At 42.6% G+C, this 23,408-nt stretch overlaps 1 protein-coding gene across 2 annotated transcripts in view; it reads right to left on the bottom strand.

Moving 5' to 3' along the window:
- ssbp4 (single stranded DNA binding protein 4) overlaps positions 1-23,408 on the bottom strand; it is an 85,409-nt gene that overhangs the window by 37,633 nt on the left and 24,368 nt on the right. For both annotated transcript variants that reach the window (XM_032524756.1, XM_032524755.1), the window contains exon 4: positions 20,881-20,965. In XM_032524756.1, coding sequence (XP_032380647.1) covers positions 20,881-20,965 — 85 coding nt within the window. The remainder of the gene's footprint in view (positions 1-20,880; positions 20,966-23,408) is intronic.

Below are 23,408 nucleotides of genomic sequence, written 5' to 3'. Positions count from 1 at the left end.
GCTTTTTTATGCCTCCGCATATGCACAGTACTCACACATGCAATACCAATACACACACAAACACACACACACACACAGACACACACACACACACCCTAGATCATGTAACCAGCCCAAAACACTTGCACCTGGTGTGGCCTAAAATAAGGTCTCTAGGCCGCCATTTCGCAGGGCAGCGCGACAGCAGCTCGGGGGGGCCTGTGTTAGCCACTGTGCCACAACACACACACACACACACACACACACACACACACACACACACACACACACCAGATCATTTATCTCCAGGGGGCATCTGTTGCTGATTGGTCGATGCCATGGTCTGTGCCCTGACCATGACACTTGCAGTATGGGGGTTTGCTTTTATCCATTTTAATGCTGTACAGTGTGTGTGCGTAGAAATACAACTATTCCAATAGAGCTGGTGTGCACCCCAGGCCCTCCTTCCTGTATAATGCACACCGTCAGCCCCTGTATCTGTATCAGTGGTGGCCTATTGCTCTGTAGTCTACACACTTGACTTTTTCTTCATTTCCACAAGACAATCCAGCATGTTAATTGCAAGGTAAACAACTGAAGAGAAGCGTCAACCCCTCAGGAGCTCTTTTCCTCTCCTCCCTCCCTCCTGTTCCTTCCTCTCGTCCTTTCTGAGGCGAGGTTGGTTAAGCCCCCCTTCAGGATCAGAATCTGGACAAGCACCAGTTGGAAGCTAATCCGACTCGCCGACTGGACCCCTCCTTTGAAACAGCACAGCGGGGGTGAACTGATGAAAGGAAGGCTGATATGAGGCAAACAGAGACACAGACACAGCCTGCCTCAGACCCCCTCGCTGCGTTCAGCACTGTACAACAAGGCATTTAGGACATTAAAACAAGACAACCTCGTCAGACTCACTTCGTTATTCCAACTCAAGGCTGGCCTCCAACTCCCTTTTAGGTGGATGTTTCTACCCTGCTGCCACTTGATGCCCAGGTTAAGGCACTTAATGTCTAAGCTGTGTTCTAATCACTATCAACATCCTGTTTATTTAAGGCCGGACCTCTTGACTGGAACATAACATTTTGCTCAAAGTCAATGAACTACTGCAAAAAATTAGCTTCTACTGGAGTAAAGAGCCTATTGGAGGGAAAAACCTCAAGGTTATGCAAAATCATTTTCTTTTGCACAACTGCCTTGTCAACAGCAAAAATGAAATAATGAATTAACAAGTAAAGAACCAAATTTTTCATTTGGAAAAGTGGCTCCAAAATGTAAGTGTTCGTTTTTGTATTCATTTATATTATTAACTATTTTATAGTTTCAGTTTATTTGTTTGTTTGTTTTACTAAAATCTCTTTTATCAAATATTCTTACTGTCCAGCTGCTGATATCCAGATGAGATGATAAAAATCTTGATATTACATGTCATTTAGCTGACGCTTTTATCCAAAGGGGGCTAGGGGGTTAGCGTCTTGCTCATGGACAGTGGACACATTGGTTGATGTATCGCAGTGGGAATTGAACCCAGATCTCCGACACCAAAGGCATGTGTCATGTCCACTGCACCATCACCACCCGCATATATGCTTAGCTTAGTCACCTTTAATTTTGACACAGCAATTAAGCTTTATGAAGAGCAGTTGTTGAATTTACAGACTTTCCATGCCCCAGGTTTTTACCTTTCAGGCTGCCCTAGCCTCTGATTGGTCGAGGTTGCACCTGAAAGGTAGACAGCGGACACCACTCAGGGCTGGAAACTCTAATGCACATTTTCTAAAGTGTAAATAAACAAACAGAATCATTGAATTAATACTATACTATAGTACTTTTATATACAATGAATATTCTCCATAAAATAGGCTTGAATTGGCCATCAATCCAAGATAAGGCTGTGTTTAAAAAAAAGTTTCTAAGTGCAATTTCTGTTTATATTTCTTTTAATTGACTACCAATCATTTGGTAAGCCAGATAACTATCCCACTAATAATGTGGTATTTGCTATGTAGATAATGTCCCTCCCCACTACTGAAACCAAACCAAAAGCTCTTGTGTGCACCCCTACTGTTAATCACCACATTATCCTCGCTCTTCATGTTCACATTTCAAGAGATTAAAAATAGCAATAAAAAACAAACATAAATGACCTGCAGCCGACAAAAAAGAACCTGGTGCGGTGCTCATTGAACTGATACATTTGGCGAGGCCTCAGTCTGGGCGTTAACTGCGGATGAAAGCCGCGTGAGTTTGAATGACTTTGACAAGATGGAGTAAAATGAGATTTTGATGTTTTCGGAATAAAGAAAATGAAAAATCAAACCAAGGACGTTTTTGTATTTTGTCTTTGAAACACAGAACAGACTAATTGTCTGTTAATATCTGAAGAGTATCTATTCATAGACTTAGACAGGCACACACGCAGAGGACAACTTAATGACAGATGGAAAGAAATTATGGGCAAAGTAGCATTAATATTCCATCTCTTACCAAACACCCAAAGCCCTTCCCCCACCTCTGCTACCACACACACACACACACACACACACACACACACACACACACACACACACACACACACACACACACACACCACACACACACTATATTTGTGTATGTGCATACAAACAGTCCTCCTGGAGAGCATTTCTGCTCAGCCTGAGACAAACAGGAAAAATTCTCCAAATTCAACCACTCCCATCCTCCTCCCTCTTCCTCCTCTCCTTCCTTTGCCTTCCCTCCTTTTTTGCTCCCCCTGAACCCCAACCCCCCTACAACCTGGTCTCCTTCCCTTTCCTCTCCTCCGCTCCCCCTTCCCTCACTGCACCCACCCAGTCCCGCTGCCCTCCAGCCCTGCAGCCTCACAGCAAAGTAGAGAGCAATCCCTTGGTGGGTCAGCCAGATTAAACCGCCACTGTAATCCGCTTGGCTTTCACCTCCTTGTCCTCAGTCGAAGAGAGAGGGAGAGGGATGGAAGAGAGAAGAGGAGGGGTGGGTGGAGGAGCAAAAGGGCAGAAGGATGGAGAGAGAAAGAGAGATGGGGAGAGAAAATGTAAGATGTAAAAAGGTAGAGAGACAGAGGGAGGGGAGAGAGAGAAAAGAGAGGAGGATGGAAGGGGGAGGGCAGTGCAGGGGGAAGCAGCTAAATGACAACAAGGGCATAGAGGGAGAAAAACAAGGAATAGAAAAAAAGGAGAGAAAGCCGGAGAAATAGAGAAAAGCAGATAGACAAGCAGCACAGGGCTGAATTAAAGGAGTATGAAAAGGAGGAAGTGAATAATGAATCTCATAAAAGAAAGATATTAAGGACGAATAAGAGTCAAATAAACTGTGTTAGGAGAGAGAGCGATGAAGGACAGTGGGCTTAGCTTGGCGGTAGAGCTTCTGTGGCAAATAAAACAAAGCCAAACTATGTTGAAGCACACACATATTCCTGTAATGATGAAATCTGTTTTGTATCCTTGTGTTGCAGATGTAGCCATCTCCGGCTGAATGTAAATAGATTATGGATTGTTCTGTCTGGTCATTTGCAGGACCTGTGCTAGCATAGCTAAATCATACATAAATATAATGATGATAATATTGATCTCTGATTACATTACATACATTATTATTTACCAACTCTTTCTAAATAGTTTCATGCCAGATAATGTCACAATGTACCTGTACAGTAAATACTAAGTTTTTCAGACATCACACACTACATTTATATGCAAAACATTTTAGCATACATAGATTAACAAGTGCAGAATTTACATATTTTTTGCTCTGTTTTTTGTCTCCACCAACTCCTGAGTGACATATCTGGCTCTTAAGTTGCAAAATGCTTCAATATGTTCACTAGCTAGTTGCTACCTTTGTCTGTCCACTGTATGGTTCTGGGCAGGTAGTTACAGTGACTACCGCTGCCTGTTGCGGTTGAAATTGACGCTACGAGAGCTGCTTTGAATAATAGTTTGATTAGGCAATTTACGTCATTAACAGTAACCTACAACTCCTCTGGAATGTGACAAAATTTGTTGTTTTGAGATTGACTTTTTGTTTGAAATGCCAGCCAGCAAAACTTCGCCGTACAATTGACAAAGTGCAGAAACCTGACAGTCCCTGTTTGATAGTCAAGTTAGTGTCTGCAACAAAGTGTGAAGGAATTCTATCCGTGTTCATTCTTTTTTGCTCCATTAAAAATATGACGCTCTATCATGAAAATACTATTTTGTGAGATGTTATTCACACAAGGCCAAATCACCGTTGCTCCAAAAAAAGTTTGATCCTACAACAACTAGAGGCCACAATTCTTTTTTTTCAAACCACTTGGAATTAGATTAAATTGTAAACATTTTGGTGTGTGTGTGTGTGTGTGTGTGTGTGTGTGTGTGTGTGTGTGTGTGTGTGTGTGTGTGTGTGTGTGTGTGTGCGTGCGGATTTAAAGCCACAACAAAAAACAGATGAAGCTGCACACATGCCACGGGTAATTTAAAACATTGATGAGAATCTCAGCCCTGTTAATCAAGTTATACTGCAATCATGACCTTAATGCTAATAAGATAAACAAGTCAATTTGTGTACATGACAGTTTCAATAATCAGAGTATTGCCACCCTCCGGTTACAGTCCAAGTGCATCTAAATGCACTTGTCTTAAGTTCTTTTATTCATAAATGCAAAATCCCACATCAATTCAAAGCTTCAGTCTGAATGTGGAAACTTAGTGAGTCAAACATATCAAAAACACAACACCACTAATCTTATACAGTATAATAAACCAGAACAAATCAATCCTTCATTGGAGTACTATATTTTAGTTGTGTGCCTTTTAGGACATGTGAGAATTACTTTTACAAGGTATTTTCGGAAATTCACTCTGAGTCATGAGAAGCCGAGCTCCTGTCTGCTGGTACAATGCAGACATCTAACATTATCATCCGTGTGTGTCCGCTGGGTATATGGGAAGAGTGTTAAAGTGTGGAAAAGAAATAGAGTTAACAGGTATCCCCCTCCTCCACTCCCCCAGCTGACAGAAAGGGGGGTGATGAGGGAGCGAGGGAATGAGGGAGAAAGAGAGAAGAGAGGGAGAGGCAGGAAGAGGGAGGATATCCTGCGAGGAAAGGCTGTGATATATGAGCAGGCCACTTCAAACAAGCAGGGGGAGGGGGACACTCCTTCTCCCATAAAACCAGGGGAGGTAGAAGGAGGAGAAGAAAAGAGTCGGAGTGATTTAAAGAGGGAGTTACAGTAGAAAAGAAGAAAGTTGGTGCCAGATGAGCCAGAGTGGATAGATCTGAAGTTAGGGTGTCCCCACTTTCGTGGCACAATAAAAAATAAAAAAAAGTAGAAAAGACTGATCAGGCACTGCCTGGAATATATAAAGACACAGATCTGCAGGGGGGGGGCATCTTTAATGTTGAAGTAAGGCCTGATATCAAGTAAATGAGTAGGAGAAAAGAGCTTAAAACTAATGCTGCAACTATTATTTTACTAATGGGATGGGCGTTCCATTTCTTTCATATGTCATTTATCAACAGTGCCACAATTGTTTTGAAGAGTGTTAATTTGAATTTAATTGGGACTAACTAACTGAAGGAAACTTTACATGGACATTAAAAGGCACAATTTGTACACACTAACATTTTTCCCCTTCAAGTATTCAGATGTTTTTAGAGAAGCCCATCATTCTCATCCAGATCTTTCTAAATGCATCCAAATCAGAATTAGAACTTATCCACACGTATATGGAATTTGCCTTAGTGAACGAGGCTGATGCACTGTAGACATGCTCTTTCTGCTCCAACATCACAGCTCAGAAAATGGAATTTGCAACAAATGGCATTTTCAAAATCAGTATTTCTGTATTTTTTGTCACCTGTTCTTCAAATTCAAAATAGACACTAATACATTTCCAGATTTCTTCAGCAAATAATGAGTCTTAATCATCAATACATTTAAGAGATGTTACAACCTCACATCCAACTCAAAGCAAGCCAAACATTCCTACACACACACACACCCACACACCCACACACCCACACACACACACCCGTGTCCTATACAAGAAGTGATTGATGATTTCAGGAAGGGCCTCATGGGCAGAGGAAGTCCAGTCTGGGTCAGACTTTATTCACACATCCAGGCATGAGTATGACCATCTGCATGCACTCAAAAAACTACACACACATGCCCCCCCTCCCCCTCCCCCACCAACCAACAGGAACACACTCCTATACTAATTTCGACATATGCTACTGCCCCTCTCATGCTGTTTGCTATATTATATCTTTCCTCTGCTGTCACACAGCAGGAGTATGAGTGAGAGAGGCAGATAGGTGCGGCACAGAGTCAAGGTGTGCGGACTGAATCGGGCACGCCGGCACAGTGTACAGTTTGAGCGCTCTGTGTGCCATTGTGGGCCAGCATGGGTCTGTTTTGACAGGAGCCATTACAACAAATAATCGAACAGCAAATTAAGACAAATGATATGATTGCAGTGCGCGTCCCAGCAGTCAATCCGCTATCTAGGTGGTTCCTATTCAAAGCCATTGATCAGCTTTACAACCTAAGTAGCTGGCCAGGAAACTAAATGGTGGCAATCAATGCTATTTAACAGATTATTGACTGCTGACTGGTTGCCTCAGATCAAAATAGAGACACAGGGATGAAGAAATAAGCAAATGGAAGAGTGGAATGAAAACACATGAAATTGGAATTGGTTCCTTTGCTTCAGTGATGATAAATGGGAAGGAAAAACACTGAGACAGCAGAGAGCAGGGAGTAGGAGAGAGGTTGCCGTTTTCGGGAGCACGGCTGAATGTGCATGATCATGTGCATTTAATGAAGAAAGCAAGCACGAAAGACTGAAAAAAAAAAAAAAAAGAAAAGAAAAGAAGAAAGAAAGAAATAAAGAAAGCTCAGTTTGCATACAGTCAATGTTACCTAGAGACTCTCACTTGTTTCAAGCTTCACATGGGGCCAGATGTGGTCTGTGTGCCTCTGCGCTCATGCGTCTCACACTACCCATGAAGCCTGCCCACCTGAAAACTCCACACATTTGTCATGCTTTGGGAAAAAAATCAGCTCAACAAGGAAGAACCTCAGCAGAATCAGACGGTACTTTCTGCGTCTCTTTGTTCAGCCAGTCAAGTGGCGCACAAGCTGGCACATCACAGCAGCCGCTTGCACCGCAATTACATCCCTTTGACTGCATGCTCCTTCGCATTCGGTTCTGTGTGTGTTTACAATGTATGAACCATACTTTCGGGCCAGCTCATTCTCCCTTTGGTTGGGGAGAGGGTTTTGTTTTTGTTTTGCTGAACACAGCGTGCTGTGATCATTAGTTAATGAAAGTGAGTAACGGGAGCAAAGTGGAGGTTGATTCTTCTAAAGATTAACTTCAGTCCAAGCAGACACAGAGACTGATGTGGAGTGACAAGGAAAAACCTGCACTGACATTTATACGTGGGTGAGTGTGAGAGAGAGAGAGAGAGAGAGAGAGAGAGAGAGAGAGAGAGAGGGGATGGGGTGGTGTTTGACAACCTCCAACAGTCTCAAATAACTGTAGTGTTTAATACACACAGTAGTGTGTTACCATGGGGCCCGACTCATGAGGCTGCTTGTTTGTGTGTAGATGTGTTCTATGTTCATGCATGTGTGTGTGTGTGTATGTGTGTGTGTGTGTGTGTGTGTGTGCTATAAAACCAGCACTTGAAAATATACCAGTTGCATTTAAATTCTTGTTGGGCCTCAGCTTCCGCTTCATTTGTGATTGTTGTTCAACTCTTTATTTTACGTCTACATTTCCTTAAATTTACTCTAAAACAAAATGCTGTTTGTGCTTTGAAATGGCAAAAAGGGACCACGCTTCAGCGACTCACTGGGTGCATGTGTGAGAGTGAATACGGACTTAAATATGGCTATAGTAGATGTGTGCCTCTGAAAATGTCTGTGTGTTACTGTGTATGTGTCTCCCTGCCTGCTTGAGTGTGTGTGTGTGTGTGTGTGTGTGTGTGTGTGTGTGTGTGTGTGTGTACTCCCCTTGCCTTTTCTCAGTTCAGCAGAACCTCATTAATTCAGCAGGAATGGAAATCATTTCTGCACGGAGTGCACAGGAGACAGAAAGAGATGGAGAGGAAGACGCGTGGAAGGGTGGGGGTGGTGTCTGTGGGGGCACAATGAATTCTCAAATCTCTTCATTTTTCCTTTACTGAAAATCATTCTATTAAAAATTAAAAATATTTAATTAATTAGTCATGAAGGGAATTCTACACTTATTTTAATACAATCTAATCATAATTATGTTACGTTGTGATTTAGTCATTTGGTTGACAGCTCTTGAGAAATAACACCCATGTCTAATCTCAGCCTTGATATATCCAGATTGAAACATTCACCCAGTATGTCCTTAAACACAAACAAATAGACTGGACAAACAACCAACTATAGCAAACGTCCAGATGGATACATTAATAAAAAGGTAATCTTCCTTATGCAGCATCAGATCAGAGCAGAGCCTTCTTCATCCCTCCCTCTCTCCCCTCCTCTTGCCATCTCTCCATCCTGCAGTCCGCCACCAGACAATATGGAGCAGACAGTAATCTGGCCATGCACTGAAGAGATTACAGCATCCAGCAGAACAGTAGAGACAGAAGAGAGCAGCTCGGTTCAGAACAGCGCGTTTCTAACTGTTCAGAAGAAACCTCTGTCTCACACTCGCACGCACTCAGTAAAAGCTTTCAGTAAAAGCTGACCTTTTCAGAGTGCAACAGAGTTTAGTGCAGTGTTGTGGATCTCTCTCTTCAAATGTCACTTTTTACAGAAAAGATCTGATGTGATAAAAACAGATCAGACGGCGCAGGCGGGACACATAAGAGGAATAATACATGAACAGTATGTGAGCATGTGCACACACACACACGCACACTCACTCTTTGCACAAATACATTCATGAACACACTACAGCTTAAATAAGTCCAAACGTTCAGTCATAACGAAACAGATGTGCTGCCCTATTTATCCATTCAACTTAATCATGAGAGATATAAATAACTGATGTGAAGGCTTACATGCAGACAGCAGAGTCGAGGTTGGAAGTTCACACGTTGCAGTTGTTACTTAGTACATGATGTGGATTTTTTTTTAATTTTCTGGCTCTCTCTGAAGAATTAACCCTTGACGACAGCAGGGGCCGCCTCTGACTCTGCCCTGACCTTAAGCCGGGCTAATACTCCGGGGAAAAACATCAGTTACACACACACACACACACACACACACACACACACACACACACACACACACACACACACACTCATATAAACACGTATTATCATGTTTTTTTCTTCACTGTGTGAAAGATAAACTCTAAGTAAGAAGGCTCAGACTGGCAAAAATCTTCAGTGATACATTTTTTTTCTTCCAAAAGTCTGTTTTAATGACTTTCTGTTAAAATACCAATACGTGTTGTAGAGTTCCAAGAACATTAACTCATTACTCCTTCCAAGTAATTTCAAGGTTGTCATGAGCCAGCAGTTATGAGATGGCTTCAGAAGGTTTCTATACAGGACAGTCTAAAAACTTTCAACTTGTTAGTTGCAGTGAGTACAAACTTAAAAAAAAAGACTTAGAATGAGAAGTGGTTCAAAGGTAATTATGTTAATCGCTAAAGCATTTTGGGTGAGCTGCCTTCCTCTTGAATGAAAAAGAGGAAAGTTGAAAGTGAAAAAGTGTGCGGATAAAAGGATAACATGAAAACCAAGGGAACAAGGTTGAGAACAGTGGCGTACAACCAAACCCAAGGTGAGAGCCTGTAAAATGGAAAGCAGGAGAGAAAAAAACACTCTACTGGAAGATCAGAAAATAAACACGATGTTGACTTGAAACACTCCTGATGAAGAGGGAAGTTCATCTTCCTTTTCATCGTGATCCATTTACATGTTCTTCTGTTTCTGATAGTCACTTTTTTAAACCAAGTAGACAAAGGCCTGATGATGGACGGATATAGCGGATGTAAAGAAGAAATTATAAACAAGTGGGGCTGAAAATGAGCTTAACAAAAGGCATTCCACCAACAGGTTTTTAGGCCAACTGTTGGAGCATGCAAAACCCAAGAACCCCAGATACAGTCATTTGCATTGTGTTTGGTGTTTTAAGCCCCCATCATTGCCTTCCAGGCAGCGCTGCCTGGTAGGGGGCAAGGTTAGGGTTAGGTGCCTTGAAGGTCTCAGCACTGCCTGGAAGTCAACTTTGAGGGCTAAAACACCACCAATCCATTTGCATCTAACACACACACTTCATGTCTGAAGCATGAAACCAAAGCCAACATATGGTATATATATATATATTTGTGAGATTGCCATCCACTATACATAATGGTTACTTTGTCGTGTACAGAAATATATTGGCCAGCATTTATGCACACTTCTGGAAACAACTTCCCAGAGAAAAGAGAAGCTGCAAAGGTGTGGATGTAAATAAAGTGGGCAGGTTGAAATCATAGACCTAAATTAGGATAGGTAGAGGAGTGAAGGTGTAATGACGGAGGGAAGGAAGAGATGAGGAGATGATAATTATGTAGCAGAGAAACAGACCAAAGAAAATAAAGGTGTAGCCCACTGTTTGATTTATGTGATGGGTGAAGGTGCACCGAGTAAGGGATGAGCAGATGAAGGTGTGGTAAGAAATAGGACAAAGTTCTCAGAGTGCGACTGTGGAGAGAGAGGAGAGCTGAAGGAGCCAGGTGTGGCAGCAGCCACAGAGGTAATCAGTGGGCCAATGGGGAGTCGTTCCACTCAGAGTGAACAGGCTGCCGAAGTACCTGGAATAAAAATAATCATTACACTGCATTAAAGTCAGTGTCTGTAAATATACCCTGGGCAGCAGTAAAGCACGCTCACTGTGGCCCCCGCCATCAGGACACTCGCACACTTTAACACACACACGTGAATATGTAAAAAAAACACGCACACACACACACACACACACAAACACATTCACGCACACACACACGCAAATAAAACAAAATGCTAATATTTGCAAGGATGTGAGTACGTCTCTCTGCACAAGCGGTGTGAAAATCAACGACTCCCCTGCTGATTCTGTTCATTCATCCCCTCATTACAACGACAGGCTTTAGGCAGAAACAAACTGTTCTCTAAATATAACTCAACCTGCTAAAAGCACCCCCCCCCCCCCCTTCATAACTTATAAGTGTTATTTTAGCAACAGAAACCCTGAAAGAACTGTCCCTGAACTGGATCTTTCTCACACATTTATTCTGCTTCTCAGTATTGCTGCCTTTGGAAAATGAGGATTAAGTCTGCATTTAGGAGAAATAGAATTGCAAATACGGCTTTGTAATTGTTTTAGTCTTTAATCCTAGCAGGGAGGGCCTCAGTGTAATGCAAAATTGAGACGGGCGAACATCTCCGGCATTCATCTGAGGAAGGAAGGACTGTGTTTGTTTCGCCACTCAGTTCAATGAGACTTAATAAGCAGGGAGTCCGACACACACACACACACACACACACACAAACACACACACACAAACACATAGATATGTACGCACAAGCACAAGCAAACACACTTCTCAACACACGCCTCAACCCATGGGCTCATTGATAGAGCGGCCGGTTTATTTTGGTTGTGTGAGTTTGGCTGCCCAGCTGGTACTTGAGACTGGTGGACTGGCAGAGTTGTGCAGCAGACAGCAGACACACACACACACACGCAGAGACACGCACGCTGTGCCAGGGACCCACTGTGCCAGGCTGCGACGTTTGCCAGCTACAAGCCGGCCCACTCCCGCAAAGACAGGCAGAGGCAAAGGAGAAAGGGCCAGTACAAAGTGTGCATGAGTGTGTGTGAGAAGGACCAAGATTGTAAGAGTGGACAAAGATGTGAAGAAAAGACAAAAGGAGTGACAGACTTTCAGAAAAAAAAGGATTGTCATAGTGTTGAAAAGGATAAAACTCAAACTCGAGTGTCGAGCAGCAAAACAGTTCCGACTTGAGAAGTGAAGCTGAAGTTACTTACTAAATCAAACATTTATCATTTTCTCAAAGCAATTGAAATCAACTTCATTTCCATTCTAATTCACTCAAAACCCTGATGTGACAAATGCTACTGCAACACGTAAAGACAAGCATGCAACATGTAGAATAAACAAGCAGAGGGGAGACGGAGGGGAAGTAAACGCTTAATCTAACTTTTTGTTAAAACTCATGACAGCTATGACCCAATGTCTGGTCACTGAGAAAACAAGTCATCAAACCACGATGAGGAAACAAACTAAAGAGCGGCCTTTTTCGGGTCGAAAGCAACAGTCAAAAGCACCAACTACACAATCAGTAGTTTGCGGCGGCGGAAGCAGCAGTACAAGGCAACACCCCCAAATGTATACAACCTGGAAGTTTCACCTCAAAACACTGTGAAAGCAGCTCTGTAAAGACTCAAACCATCCTGCCGCTCCTTCTCGCTTTTACCTATTTGAGGTTGATTTTTGTGCTGAGGTTATTTATGAAAATTGTTCTCTGACTGTTCTGCCACCAAAGTCCAGTTTTTACCCCCCCCCCCCCCCCCACTTCTAAAACCAAACCTACGCTTTTTGCATCAATTTTACAAACCTATATGTAGTTTAATGTGTCCCTTTCCTACACAATCCTTCAGCAGAAAAATCACAAAGGACTATTTCATATCACAATGACTTGTTTTACATAACGGGTTATACCTTATATTTGTGGATTGCTGAGCAAACCTACAGAATATACATCTTTTTTTTTCCGTCTAAGAATCAGGAGTAAAAATCTTGATCTCAAACGTCCTGTTTAATCTCTTATAAGTGTCCTCAAACACTTTCACAGAACGTCCCAGTTCTTGATTTCCTTCCCTTGCATGGTTTGCCAAACACTAAATTCCTCAGCGGACAGTTAACAGTAACGCTCCTGGACCTCTACAACAACAAGCAATAATGTTAGAGTTAAAAATCTAACTTTTTTATATTATGTCCACCACAGCAGCACCAGTGTGAGCAGATTTAATTGAAGGACTTGGCGTAAAAGAAGGAAAGGGCTTCACAACTCCCCGAAGTTAACCAACAGGAGTGTGTTTAAAGGTAGGTTTCACTCCCTGGGACCGCCTGACAATCCTGGTAACCATCGGCAGGGTTTTAGACCTAATGAGGAACGGCAGTAAAGGAGTGCTGCTCCAAGCTTTGCTCTGGGAATAGAGAACAGGGAGCTACGCAGCTGGAAAAGTTGACTGGAGACGAGCTGCAAACCTACTTTGAAATCCAATTCGTAAAACAGTAAAATGCTCACAAGTTATCTTATGTTGCTGGAACATTATATCAGGCTGTTTTATACTCTCCCAGCTTAGGACACAAAGTTATAAAAACACAAAGTCGTTGCTGGGTGCCAAAGTATGCAGAAGCAAACACAGCAAAAGCATCATAATTGCAGTGATTTATGCCATTTTGTGCAGAACAGAGACTCTTTACACCATAGTTAAATGAATACTGTAAGTGAAGTCACCTGTGTCAGTGAACTGTGTGTGTGTGTGTGTGTGTGTGTGTGTGTGTGTGTGTGTGTGTGTGTGTGTGTGTGTGTGTGTGTGTGTGTGTGTGTGTGTGTGTGGAGATGCAGCCCTTGGCTGTAGAAAACTCCACAGACAAGATACCACTGACAGAAACAACTCTGGCATGGAAGGTCGCCCTCCAACTTCCAACCCCCTGACAAATTGCTCACTCCAATTCTCCACAGTAAACTGGTTTCTGTTGAGGCAAACAAGTGATGAATGTTGCTCTTTTTAATTACTGAACCATAATCTATTTCCTAAAAAATGACTAAACTGAAACAGAATTGGCAGCATTCACCCTCGTTCCCCTGGGGAAGATAAACCAATGCCCTGAGGAGTTTCTACTATTTCCAAGAATGTAGTATTCATTTAAAGCATGCGTTTACATTTTATGGATGATGATGTTGCAACTAAGAGGGCATTCGTGGGGAACTGGGTTAGAGAAATTAAATGGGACTGGGTTGGAAATTTGCATTCAAGGAGGGAAAGTAAACGCTGCAAGGGTTGGCTTCCATAATAACTTCAGGCCGATTCGTGGCATTTACGCTGCTCTGGCTAGTAATATGTACCGCAAAGCTAGCACCAAAACTCAGATAAAATATGAGAAATGCAGACTTCAAAAAGAGTCCCCAGTGTCTTCAGACATCATATTCTTCTCTGCACGCTGATACGTCTCCCTCCCTTCTTCTCCAACTCCCTCTTGCTTCCTGTTTCTCCTCCTTGTCTCCCCTCTGCCGCTTGTCTTTCTGTCCATGGTTTGTTGTCTCCATCTGTCTGTCTTCATGTCTGTCTCTTCTGTCAAACAGATCCAGGAGCTCATGCTTGCAGATTCAAGATCAAATCCTAAACCACAGCCCATTTTAAGCTTGCCCAGAATGAACCTGCGATGGAAGGGAATCATAAACAATATTTGATGTTCTGCTTCTGTCACTTCCAGACCTCCAGCCGAACACACACACACACAGCTTGAGGGCAGCACTTTCAGGCTTTGTTGCTTCCCTCAGATAGGGAAAGGTATACACAGACAGAGGAGCCAACTGGCCTTTTTCATTTAGACGGCAACAACGGTAAACAACGGCACACAAAGACAGGGTCCTCCCGCTCAGCGCCCGTCTGCCTGCAGCCTGCACTCCACGCACTGTTTGATACTAAAAGACGACACGGGCGCAAACGGACATGGGGGGGGGGGGAGATAGAAAGACAGATAGAGACGGACAGAAATGGAGACACACTGTTGTGGCATGCCATTTGGGTGTAGGCTATATTTAAACTGATAATGGCCACGAGAATCTGTATAAAGAAGACATCGCCGTGCCAACACCGATTCCATGCCTCTTCTCTCTTTCTTTTTTTCATCCCTCCATCCATACCTACTCTGCCTATATTATGGATGTTATTATTATTCCTGCATGTCGTCATGTCGCCCCCGCTTCTCTCCTTCCCCCGAGCAAGAAAGCGGGCACTACTGGCACCCAGCCAGATTACCCAATCAATCTCCTCTGAGAGAGGGGGAGGGCGGCGGGAGGAGAGGTAGAGGGATGGAGGCAAAAGGAGAGAGGGGGAGGATAAGAAAGAGAGCGTGGAACAGAAAGGAAAGGAAAGAAAGAGCGACGGGTGTTGGGGGGGGGTGGGTTGGGCGTTGAAAAAGACCTGAGAGGAAATGAAGCAGGAAAACGGTGCAGGATGAGTAAATTCTGTCTTTTCTGAGACAAAAGACAGCTATGAAAGGAAAGGGAGGGCTTCAGCAGACGTGTGGCGAGTGAGCACCTGGTACGGCGACACGGGGAGTTGTGGAGATGGAAAACACACACAAAATCACACACAGAGTCCAGACAAAGGCTTGGCCATCAACGGTTGTTTACAGAGTGCCGCTCCTCCCCTCGTGCCACCTGTTACTGTGGTCGAGCCTAACAAATGTTTAACCCTCTCAAAGAATCCCCAGGCAACAGGCAACAGTGCACCTCCATCTATCTCCCGTCTGCACACTGCACAGATTTAGGAATTTAACTCACCCTTATTCCCATTGGTTTGTCTTTTCTATTAATTGTTCTAGGTCTGAAAGTATCAGTTTTAAATTGATTAGTTGATTGACAGAAAATAAACCAGCGAGATTTTGATAATTGTTTTATCATTTACGGGGGATTTACAGTACTTCTTCTGTTGCCTTATATGACAGTGAATTGAATATCTGACAAAACAAGAAAATTGTAGCCGTCACCGCAATGGGCATGTATGACTCTTTTCTGACATTTTTTGGACAAATTGATTAATCGGTGATGAAAATCCAAAACACATTGCCCAACATGACATGTTCAGATTGCTCATGTTGTCCAAAGAATTGTATTTTTCATTTACAGTGAAACAAATCCTCCCATTTAAGAAGCAGGAACCAGTAAATCTTTGTCTTTTTTTTCCGCCTGATTAACGACTTAAACGACAAAATGATTATCATTCATTTTCACCTAATCATTTCTGATCAACATTCACAAATGTATTAAAACTATCGCAATATATTTTTGATGCTTAAAAGAAGACTCTTCCATTTCTACCATCACGACAGTTCTTGTCAACAAGTGGAGAGCTGAGTGGAGTCACTGAAGCACTGCGATGTGAATGACGCACTTGTGACACTAAATCTGTGACAATCCGCAGGCGGTGAACCCAGAATGGCATGAATCCCAGATGTTCGGGGTTGCGACCTCTGGCTGGGGCAAAGCAAAATGTCTGAAACAACAAGGCCGAGTGTATCACTTCCTGAAAGACTGTTTGTCTGTGATTGCATGTGTGTGCATGCATGGTTGTGTCAGAGATGGAGACACAACAGAGACTCATTCTTCTGCCTGCTTTAATGTGAGCAAGAATGTGCGTGTGCGTGTGTGTGTGTGTGTTTGTGTGTGAATATGTGTGTGTGCCTCGTCCTCGCTCGTCAATATGTATGCTTTCTTCATCACAAAGCTCCCGTCCTTTAATCATTCATATTGAGTTACAAAAGACGTGCCATGTTCTTATAATCAAACACGTTTCCTCAACAAAGTACTCTTTTGAGGAACATTCAAATTCCAGCAGAATAGAGGACTATAAGATCTCTTTTAGGAAATAAACATGATTTAACGGCCATGTGAAGAGGAAGGACGGAAACACAACTCCAACAATTAAGACGACATGAGAGACCAATCAAATGACTTTATTGAGATACAAGACTTGAGGCTCTTTAGATACTGTATTGTCTCGCTGACTTTGAGTGTGTGTACTGTACGTGAGTGTGGGTATGTGATACACACACAAGCGTGCTTCCATGTGTGAGTATTTACGTGTGAGATTGAGTGGCTATGATAGCAGACTCGCCATCCAGGGGTGAAGCCAACCAGCGATCCAGCCAGTCAGAGGCCTCTAGTTCTGGGAGTGTGGCCAGGGCTCCAATCCCACCACATTCCCCTGGATTAGCTGTCAACCAGTCCCCAGATCTGAGGATTAGCACATTATATTCCATTATCTTTCCAAAACTGGAGAGTCCACAAAGTCTACATCATTGCTCGCAACAAGGGCCAGTAGGACAGGGCTGTGTAAGAGGTGCCTTCAATCCGGGCCAAATTGAGCCAAACTGAGCTGAGCCAACCCAAATCTGTAACTAAGACTGTACACTGGCTCAATGTTGCCTAGCAACCATATTAGTTCCAGGAAATAAATAAGCATACTGTATTTCTAAATATCAGTTTTATAGCACATTCCGATATTTTCTCATTGTTATCCACAATAAACAGACAGCGTAGCTAACGGAGAAAACCATAAATTATTTAAATTAAATTAAACATAAATAAAAACAAACCAATCCTGCTTTATCTCACACACATTCCTCTTTCACAACTCCTGCTGAACGACAGCACAGAGCGGAGCGCGTGCGACTCCTGGGAGCTGTGTTGTTTTTCACTCTGTGATCCGGGGGGAATGAGGGAGCTGTTATCAGCAAGGGGCCGTGATAGAGACTTGATCAGGCCGTCAGTCTGCGGGGACCAAGGAGCCAGAGTTAATCAGAGACAGACAGACCCCTCATCACCCTGGGGATTCACACGCTTCGACCCTGACACTCTTTGCCTCTCTCTGTCACACAAAGACACAAAGACACACACATACACACACACACACTTGCTCGGTAACAGTCACAAAAGCACGGCTGCTCACACACACACCTACTCTTACATTTTACTACTCATACGCCCTCTGACCTTACACACACTTGACTGTCACCCAGGGTTGAATCTTAAAAAGTTCCAGCATTTACAATCAACATTAAACCAAATAAATTACAATTATAGTATTCCTTTATCATGAAATGGCCCTACGGGGTCAGTCATTAGCAACTCATGCTGTGCAGCCAAACACTACTCAGAGATGCAGAACCTTTTTTTAAATTCTAGTGCATTTCAAAGAGAGCACTGCAAAAAAAGGGTGTCTAGAAGTAAGATAAAAACACTAAATCTAAGGGAAACGGTACTCAAAACAAGTGAAATTATCTGTCCATGCAGCAAAATAATTTCACTTGACAAGCTTGCTTGATTTAAGATTACAGTGTAAAGTTAACACTTAAAATAAAATATCACTCTTAAAACAAGATAAATTATCTAACACTTCTAAATCTAAGTCTTTTTTGCTTGGTAAGAACCAAATAATTACCAGTGAGCAAACACACAAATCTGAATTTTGTTGTAATGTGTACAAAAAGTTGCACACAACATCCAGAATGTTTTCGAACATTATAACTTAAGTTACAAGCTGGCAACTAATTCTTTGAAATCTAATGCGACTCCAACAGATCAGCCCTCTCAGACAGACAGCTCACACACTCTGACCTCTTGAACTTGAGCCGGCTCAAAGGCCAAACATCCAACGGAATCCTTCGTTCACAACTTAAGTGATGCGTTTGTCTGTTGAAAATGAGCTCACAAGACCTCATGGCTTCCTTTTAACCACTGGATCAAGTCCTACACTGCCGTTTACATTTTGATTATTCACTTTATGTTCACATATACAGCAGTGTTAGTGATCCTGACTGATTTATGAAGTCAAAAGAGAGAGAGGAACACTTTTAAAATGCCCCTTTTTCACAGTGGCAGAACTTGAAGCTTGATGTTCAGCCATATATTTAGCAGGCCTGTCAAACCGGAGCCGTTAAAGAGCTGACATGCAGGTATCCAGCTGGCCCACCTCTGGAGAAAGGTGTAGGAAATTATATTGCATTTAGATTAATTAGACACAGTTGTCAGATTTAATTAACTACTAGGTTTAATTAACCATGTAATTAATCTTATGGTGATCCAACACATTGCAAACACACACAGACAGACTGGAGTGGAGACACACACATTAACTCGTGCCCACACACACATGTGTAATACATGCACAACAAATGTAATCTGTTCAGCTGACAAATGCTCACACTTTGGCTGTCAAACTTCATAAGAAAGTTCAACTGAATGGGTGCCTGGCTGCGGGCTGAAACAGCCTGAATGAAGTGCGTACGGCAAGTCTGTCCAGTTAACATCCTAACACCCGTTTAATCTGTATTTAAATACGTCCCAGGCAACATATAGTGTGGACAAAGCCAAAAAGAAAGACACAGAGTGACTGAAAGTAAGAGGGTTGAGTCTGTGAGGGCCACAGTCACATCAAAATGGTCATTTGCAGTAATGACAGTTGGACTAACAAAGACTTTCAATTGACCAGCCAGCTCTTGTGTGTGTTCGATAGGTTACTCATCACCTGCACCAACTCCTCAGAGGATGAGAGGGTCAAGAGGGCCGTGGACTCTGACCCTTCATTGCCTGTCCAGCCCCTGCAGCCACAACTAGCAAAGCCTGTCCTGCTCTAAATGTGTCCTATGTGTATATGTATTGTTTGTGACTGTGTGTGTCAATGTGTTTGTGTGATCTGCCAGCTGCTTTATGTGCTTTGACCTTTACTAAAGCCTTGAGTGGACCAATAAATAGCCAGGCAGTGCTGTGACCTTTCAGACTGACAGTTTCACTGAGACCTGAGGGGTCAGCGTTCGAGGAAGTGCGGCCAGCAGCTGACCTACAGCGCTAGAGAACAGTAGGGCTGTAACGATATGCAAAATAAAACCGAAATTGTGAAACTCTGCTCTACGCACCTGTGTAGCGGAGTAAGAAGGCAGAATTGCAACACACCCCTTCAACTCCCAGAATTATCCTTCCCGTCCAGATCCAATGCTATCACGTCTTTAAATTACTATTAGTCCTTTTGATGCCTTATCCCTGTTTTGTCTGGTAAATTTAGCTAACTGTAAACTGCTAACTGCTACAAGCAAGGGGGGGGCTGTAAACTGCCGTTATTTATCCTTAGCACCGGAGTTAAGTGCTAACCGGGATGGCTGCTAGCTGGCTGGTGGCTGACTGTCGATGTGTCCTTGGGCCGGGGCTGTTGTCATCCCAAATGAAGTCTTGCAGCGCCGGGAGACTGAGGCAGAAGACAGAGGTGTGCTAGCTAGCTAAATTACCGTTAGATTAGTCGTCTATCTATACAGTAAACATTACTGATGAATTTGTGGGTTAGCACGGAGTTGTTAACCTCGGTCAAAACAATCATACTAAAAATAACTGAGCGTTTTAAACGGTGTTGTAATATTATATTACCCACCAAGAATTAGCAAACGTTATAGCCCTGGCATTAGCTACTTGCTTGTCAACCAGCACCTTTACAGTAGGCACCAAAGCACTTTAACTCTTCGTCTACAGGTTGGGAGTGGAATTGTCCATTACTGTTACCATTGCCATTATTCTTATGTCTCATTCCAAAGAGCCACTGAACCACTGAAACAATTTTGTAAACATTATTTTGAGGTACAAAAGAATCTTTGGTGTTGGAAAAAATAAAAAAATATCAAGGTTTGTATCGAATTGTGGGTTAAAAATTGTAATATGAACTGAACCCCGGGTTTGGTGTATCGTTACAGCCCTAGAGAACAGATATCCAACCGAGGCTGTGGACGATTAGACTTTAAAAATTCGACTTAGAATTAGACTTTAAAAATTCAAAGATGGAAGTCTAAGGGCTTTCCAATAAAATATAGAAGTGGTGTTCATCGTTGCTGCATTTTTAAAAGCATGCTATTTCAGACGGAGTCCGTCCCATCCAGAACTGAGGCTGCAGCATGCAGACCGGACATGTCAAAACAAGAACCAGCAGCATTATCACAGACAGAAGAGTTCCCTCTCCCTGATACACACTCTGCATGTGCTTGTGTGTGCTCACAAGCGTGTGTGAGTGTGTCCAAGTGGTGGATGTGTGCATATTTGTGCCCCTCATACACAACTGGAGGGTTGTTTAAGTTCACTCACATAGTCATGGAAAGCCTTGGCCTCGCTGGAATGTTCACATGTCTCCCTCCGGTCCGGGGCAGCGCAGTACAGATCCCAGAATACACTGTGCACACAGGACAAGAAAGTGACACTAGTTACACTTCACTGTGTGATCCAAAGATAAATTATGTTCCTGGTTTGAGTGTTTCTGAGGTGGATGTGGTTGCAAATGAAGACAAGTTTGTGTACCAGGAAACCTTTCCCGCTTCGGTCCCCCTATAGGTTGGAAGCGGAATTGTCCGTTACATTACAATGTGCAAGTTTGCTGGATCAGGTAGTGGATCTGTAGTTCGAATCAACTGGGCAATGTAACGTAATGGCACAATTCCGCTTCCAACCTATAGTGGGACCGAAGTGGGAACAGTTCCCTAGTGTTGCTTTAAAGTGGACTGATGGGGGTACAACAAATCTGCTTAGACAATTATAAAGTAGAGCTGGCAATCATTCAAAATGTTTAAATACTGGCATGAATATGGATACAGGTACAATATATTAAAATGATACTTTTTTGAGTATTGTAAAGAGATGTTTCAGTTCCTTTAACAAAGCAGTGTTTGTGCACAGCATTCACAAGAGTGCCTGACGTAGGTAAAGAGTATCGTAGCACACTGGGAAAATCAGTATTATTTGTTAGTTTTTATTTGTTAAACCACAAATCCAATCGCGACAGCAGCATTAAACAGTGCCTTGACATAAGCAGAGATTCAAGAACTTTGCAGAAATGACATAGTTTGGGAGACGGCCTGTTGAGAGTACAGCAAAGGTTTGAAGTACCTAGTCGATAAATATTTTGAAAGTTAGAGTTGTTTTTTTTTACCAAATAGAATTCTATTTAATTGGGAAAGTCATGATAATCAAATTGACATTAGAGCAATCATGGTCTGTTATCCTATTTTCTTGCTTAATTTCTTTAGTATTAAATGTCACAATTTTACAAAGCCCAAGTTTCCATAAACTTGGACTTGAATGCTTGTTTTGTTCAACCAACTTTCACAAACCCAACAATATTTAGTCTGCTATCATAACAAAACCAGCATATATTCACATTTGTGTTTTAGCATTTTTGCTAAAAAAGAAAAGAAACACTACTTAAATTAATCCCAGTCAACTATCTAATTTCTTATTCAACTATGTATTTCAGCTCTACTTTACCATTTGCAATACTCAAAGCTATGGCTTCAGAGATTAGATACCAAACCCCTATTGAAAAGCCATGTAAAAACATGAACCCTCTGCAGTCAGATACAAGCTAGCTGCCATAGTCCAGCCTGAAGCCTGCAGCAGACGGGTCACTAAACGTTCCTCTCAATCTGCTCTGGCAACCTGCAAGTTATTGACCAATCAGCTGTGATTATGTTACTTACTTCCCAATCAGCCGTACTCATATGAGTTAATTAGACCAATCCCACTCCTCCAGGGCAGCAGAGGTCACCAGGTCCCACTCCAAATGGGCCCTTAATTACTGCAGTGAAATTAAGTACCTGCTAAGCCGGTCCAAATTAAGGACTTCTCCTTCTTCAAGATAGGGATTTCATGGACAGCGTATGAAAAAAAAAAGAACTGCTGAACTCATTCTTGCTGTCATTTAAACGTGCAAATAAACTGTTACATGCATTTGTTGTGCTGATGTTGGGGGCAGCTGTGACAACTGATATGACTGCGAAATGGAGCAGAAAATATTAGATGATTGCCAATATCTGGCAGAGAACTGCTCACTAGCACCCTGTCAAATGTTGGTCATTTTTCATAGAACAAGACGTTTGATTTTCAGGGTTTGGTGCTATTACCTCCTAAATACAGTTATTATAAAACTCTGTTGATGAACAACGATAGGTGTTTTAAAAAATAAAAAGAAGGATGCATTTCAACCCTTCGGCACACAATACCAACATCTCAAAGCATGTGAACTACAACAGAAATGTAATTAAGTATTTCAAGATACAAAACCTCAATGCCCCAAGGAGTTGGGTGAGCACTGGGGTCCCCTCTAGCTGAGGAGGGCGCTGAAGGAACAGAAAATGACCAATGATGGGAATAACGCCGTTACTTTTTTCAGTAACGAGTAATCTAATTGATTGCTCTTGCCATCTTAATACTGCTGTTACCGTTACTGCCGAAAAATACGGCGCGTTACTATAATTGAATCTGTTTTATTTTCAATCAGACAAACTTCTTTGAGCCGAGAAGCAAAGACTTTTTTTTCTTCCTTGGTTAGTGGGCAGTGCACAGGACAAGCGCATAAATGCTAACGGTTGGCTGAGGTTGAGTAAAATTTCATGGTAACCCAATCAGAGATAGAGTTGGGCGGGTGTTCAAAAGCACGCATAGTCGAACACAACAAACAACACAAGCGAGTCAGTCAACAAGAGACAGGTATGGCGTCATGAAATCAAAGGGGGGGGGGGGCACTATGACATAGGTACTATGACTCTAGAGTGGCTACTCGCTCCGAAGCTAATCGCTGTCACTCACACACACACACACACACACACACACACACACACACA

Source organism: Etheostoma spectabile, chromosome 9 (assembly GCF_008692095.1).
Source record: "Etheostoma spectabile isolate EspeVRDwgs_2016 chromosome 9, UIUC_Espe_1.0, whole genome shotgun sequence".
NCBI classification, from domain to species: Eukaryota; Metazoa; Chordata; class Actinopteri; order Perciformes; family Percidae; genus Etheostoma; species Etheostoma spectabile.
Note: the sequence above shows the minus strand (reverse complement) of the source record. Positions and strands in the feature narration are given on the sequence as shown.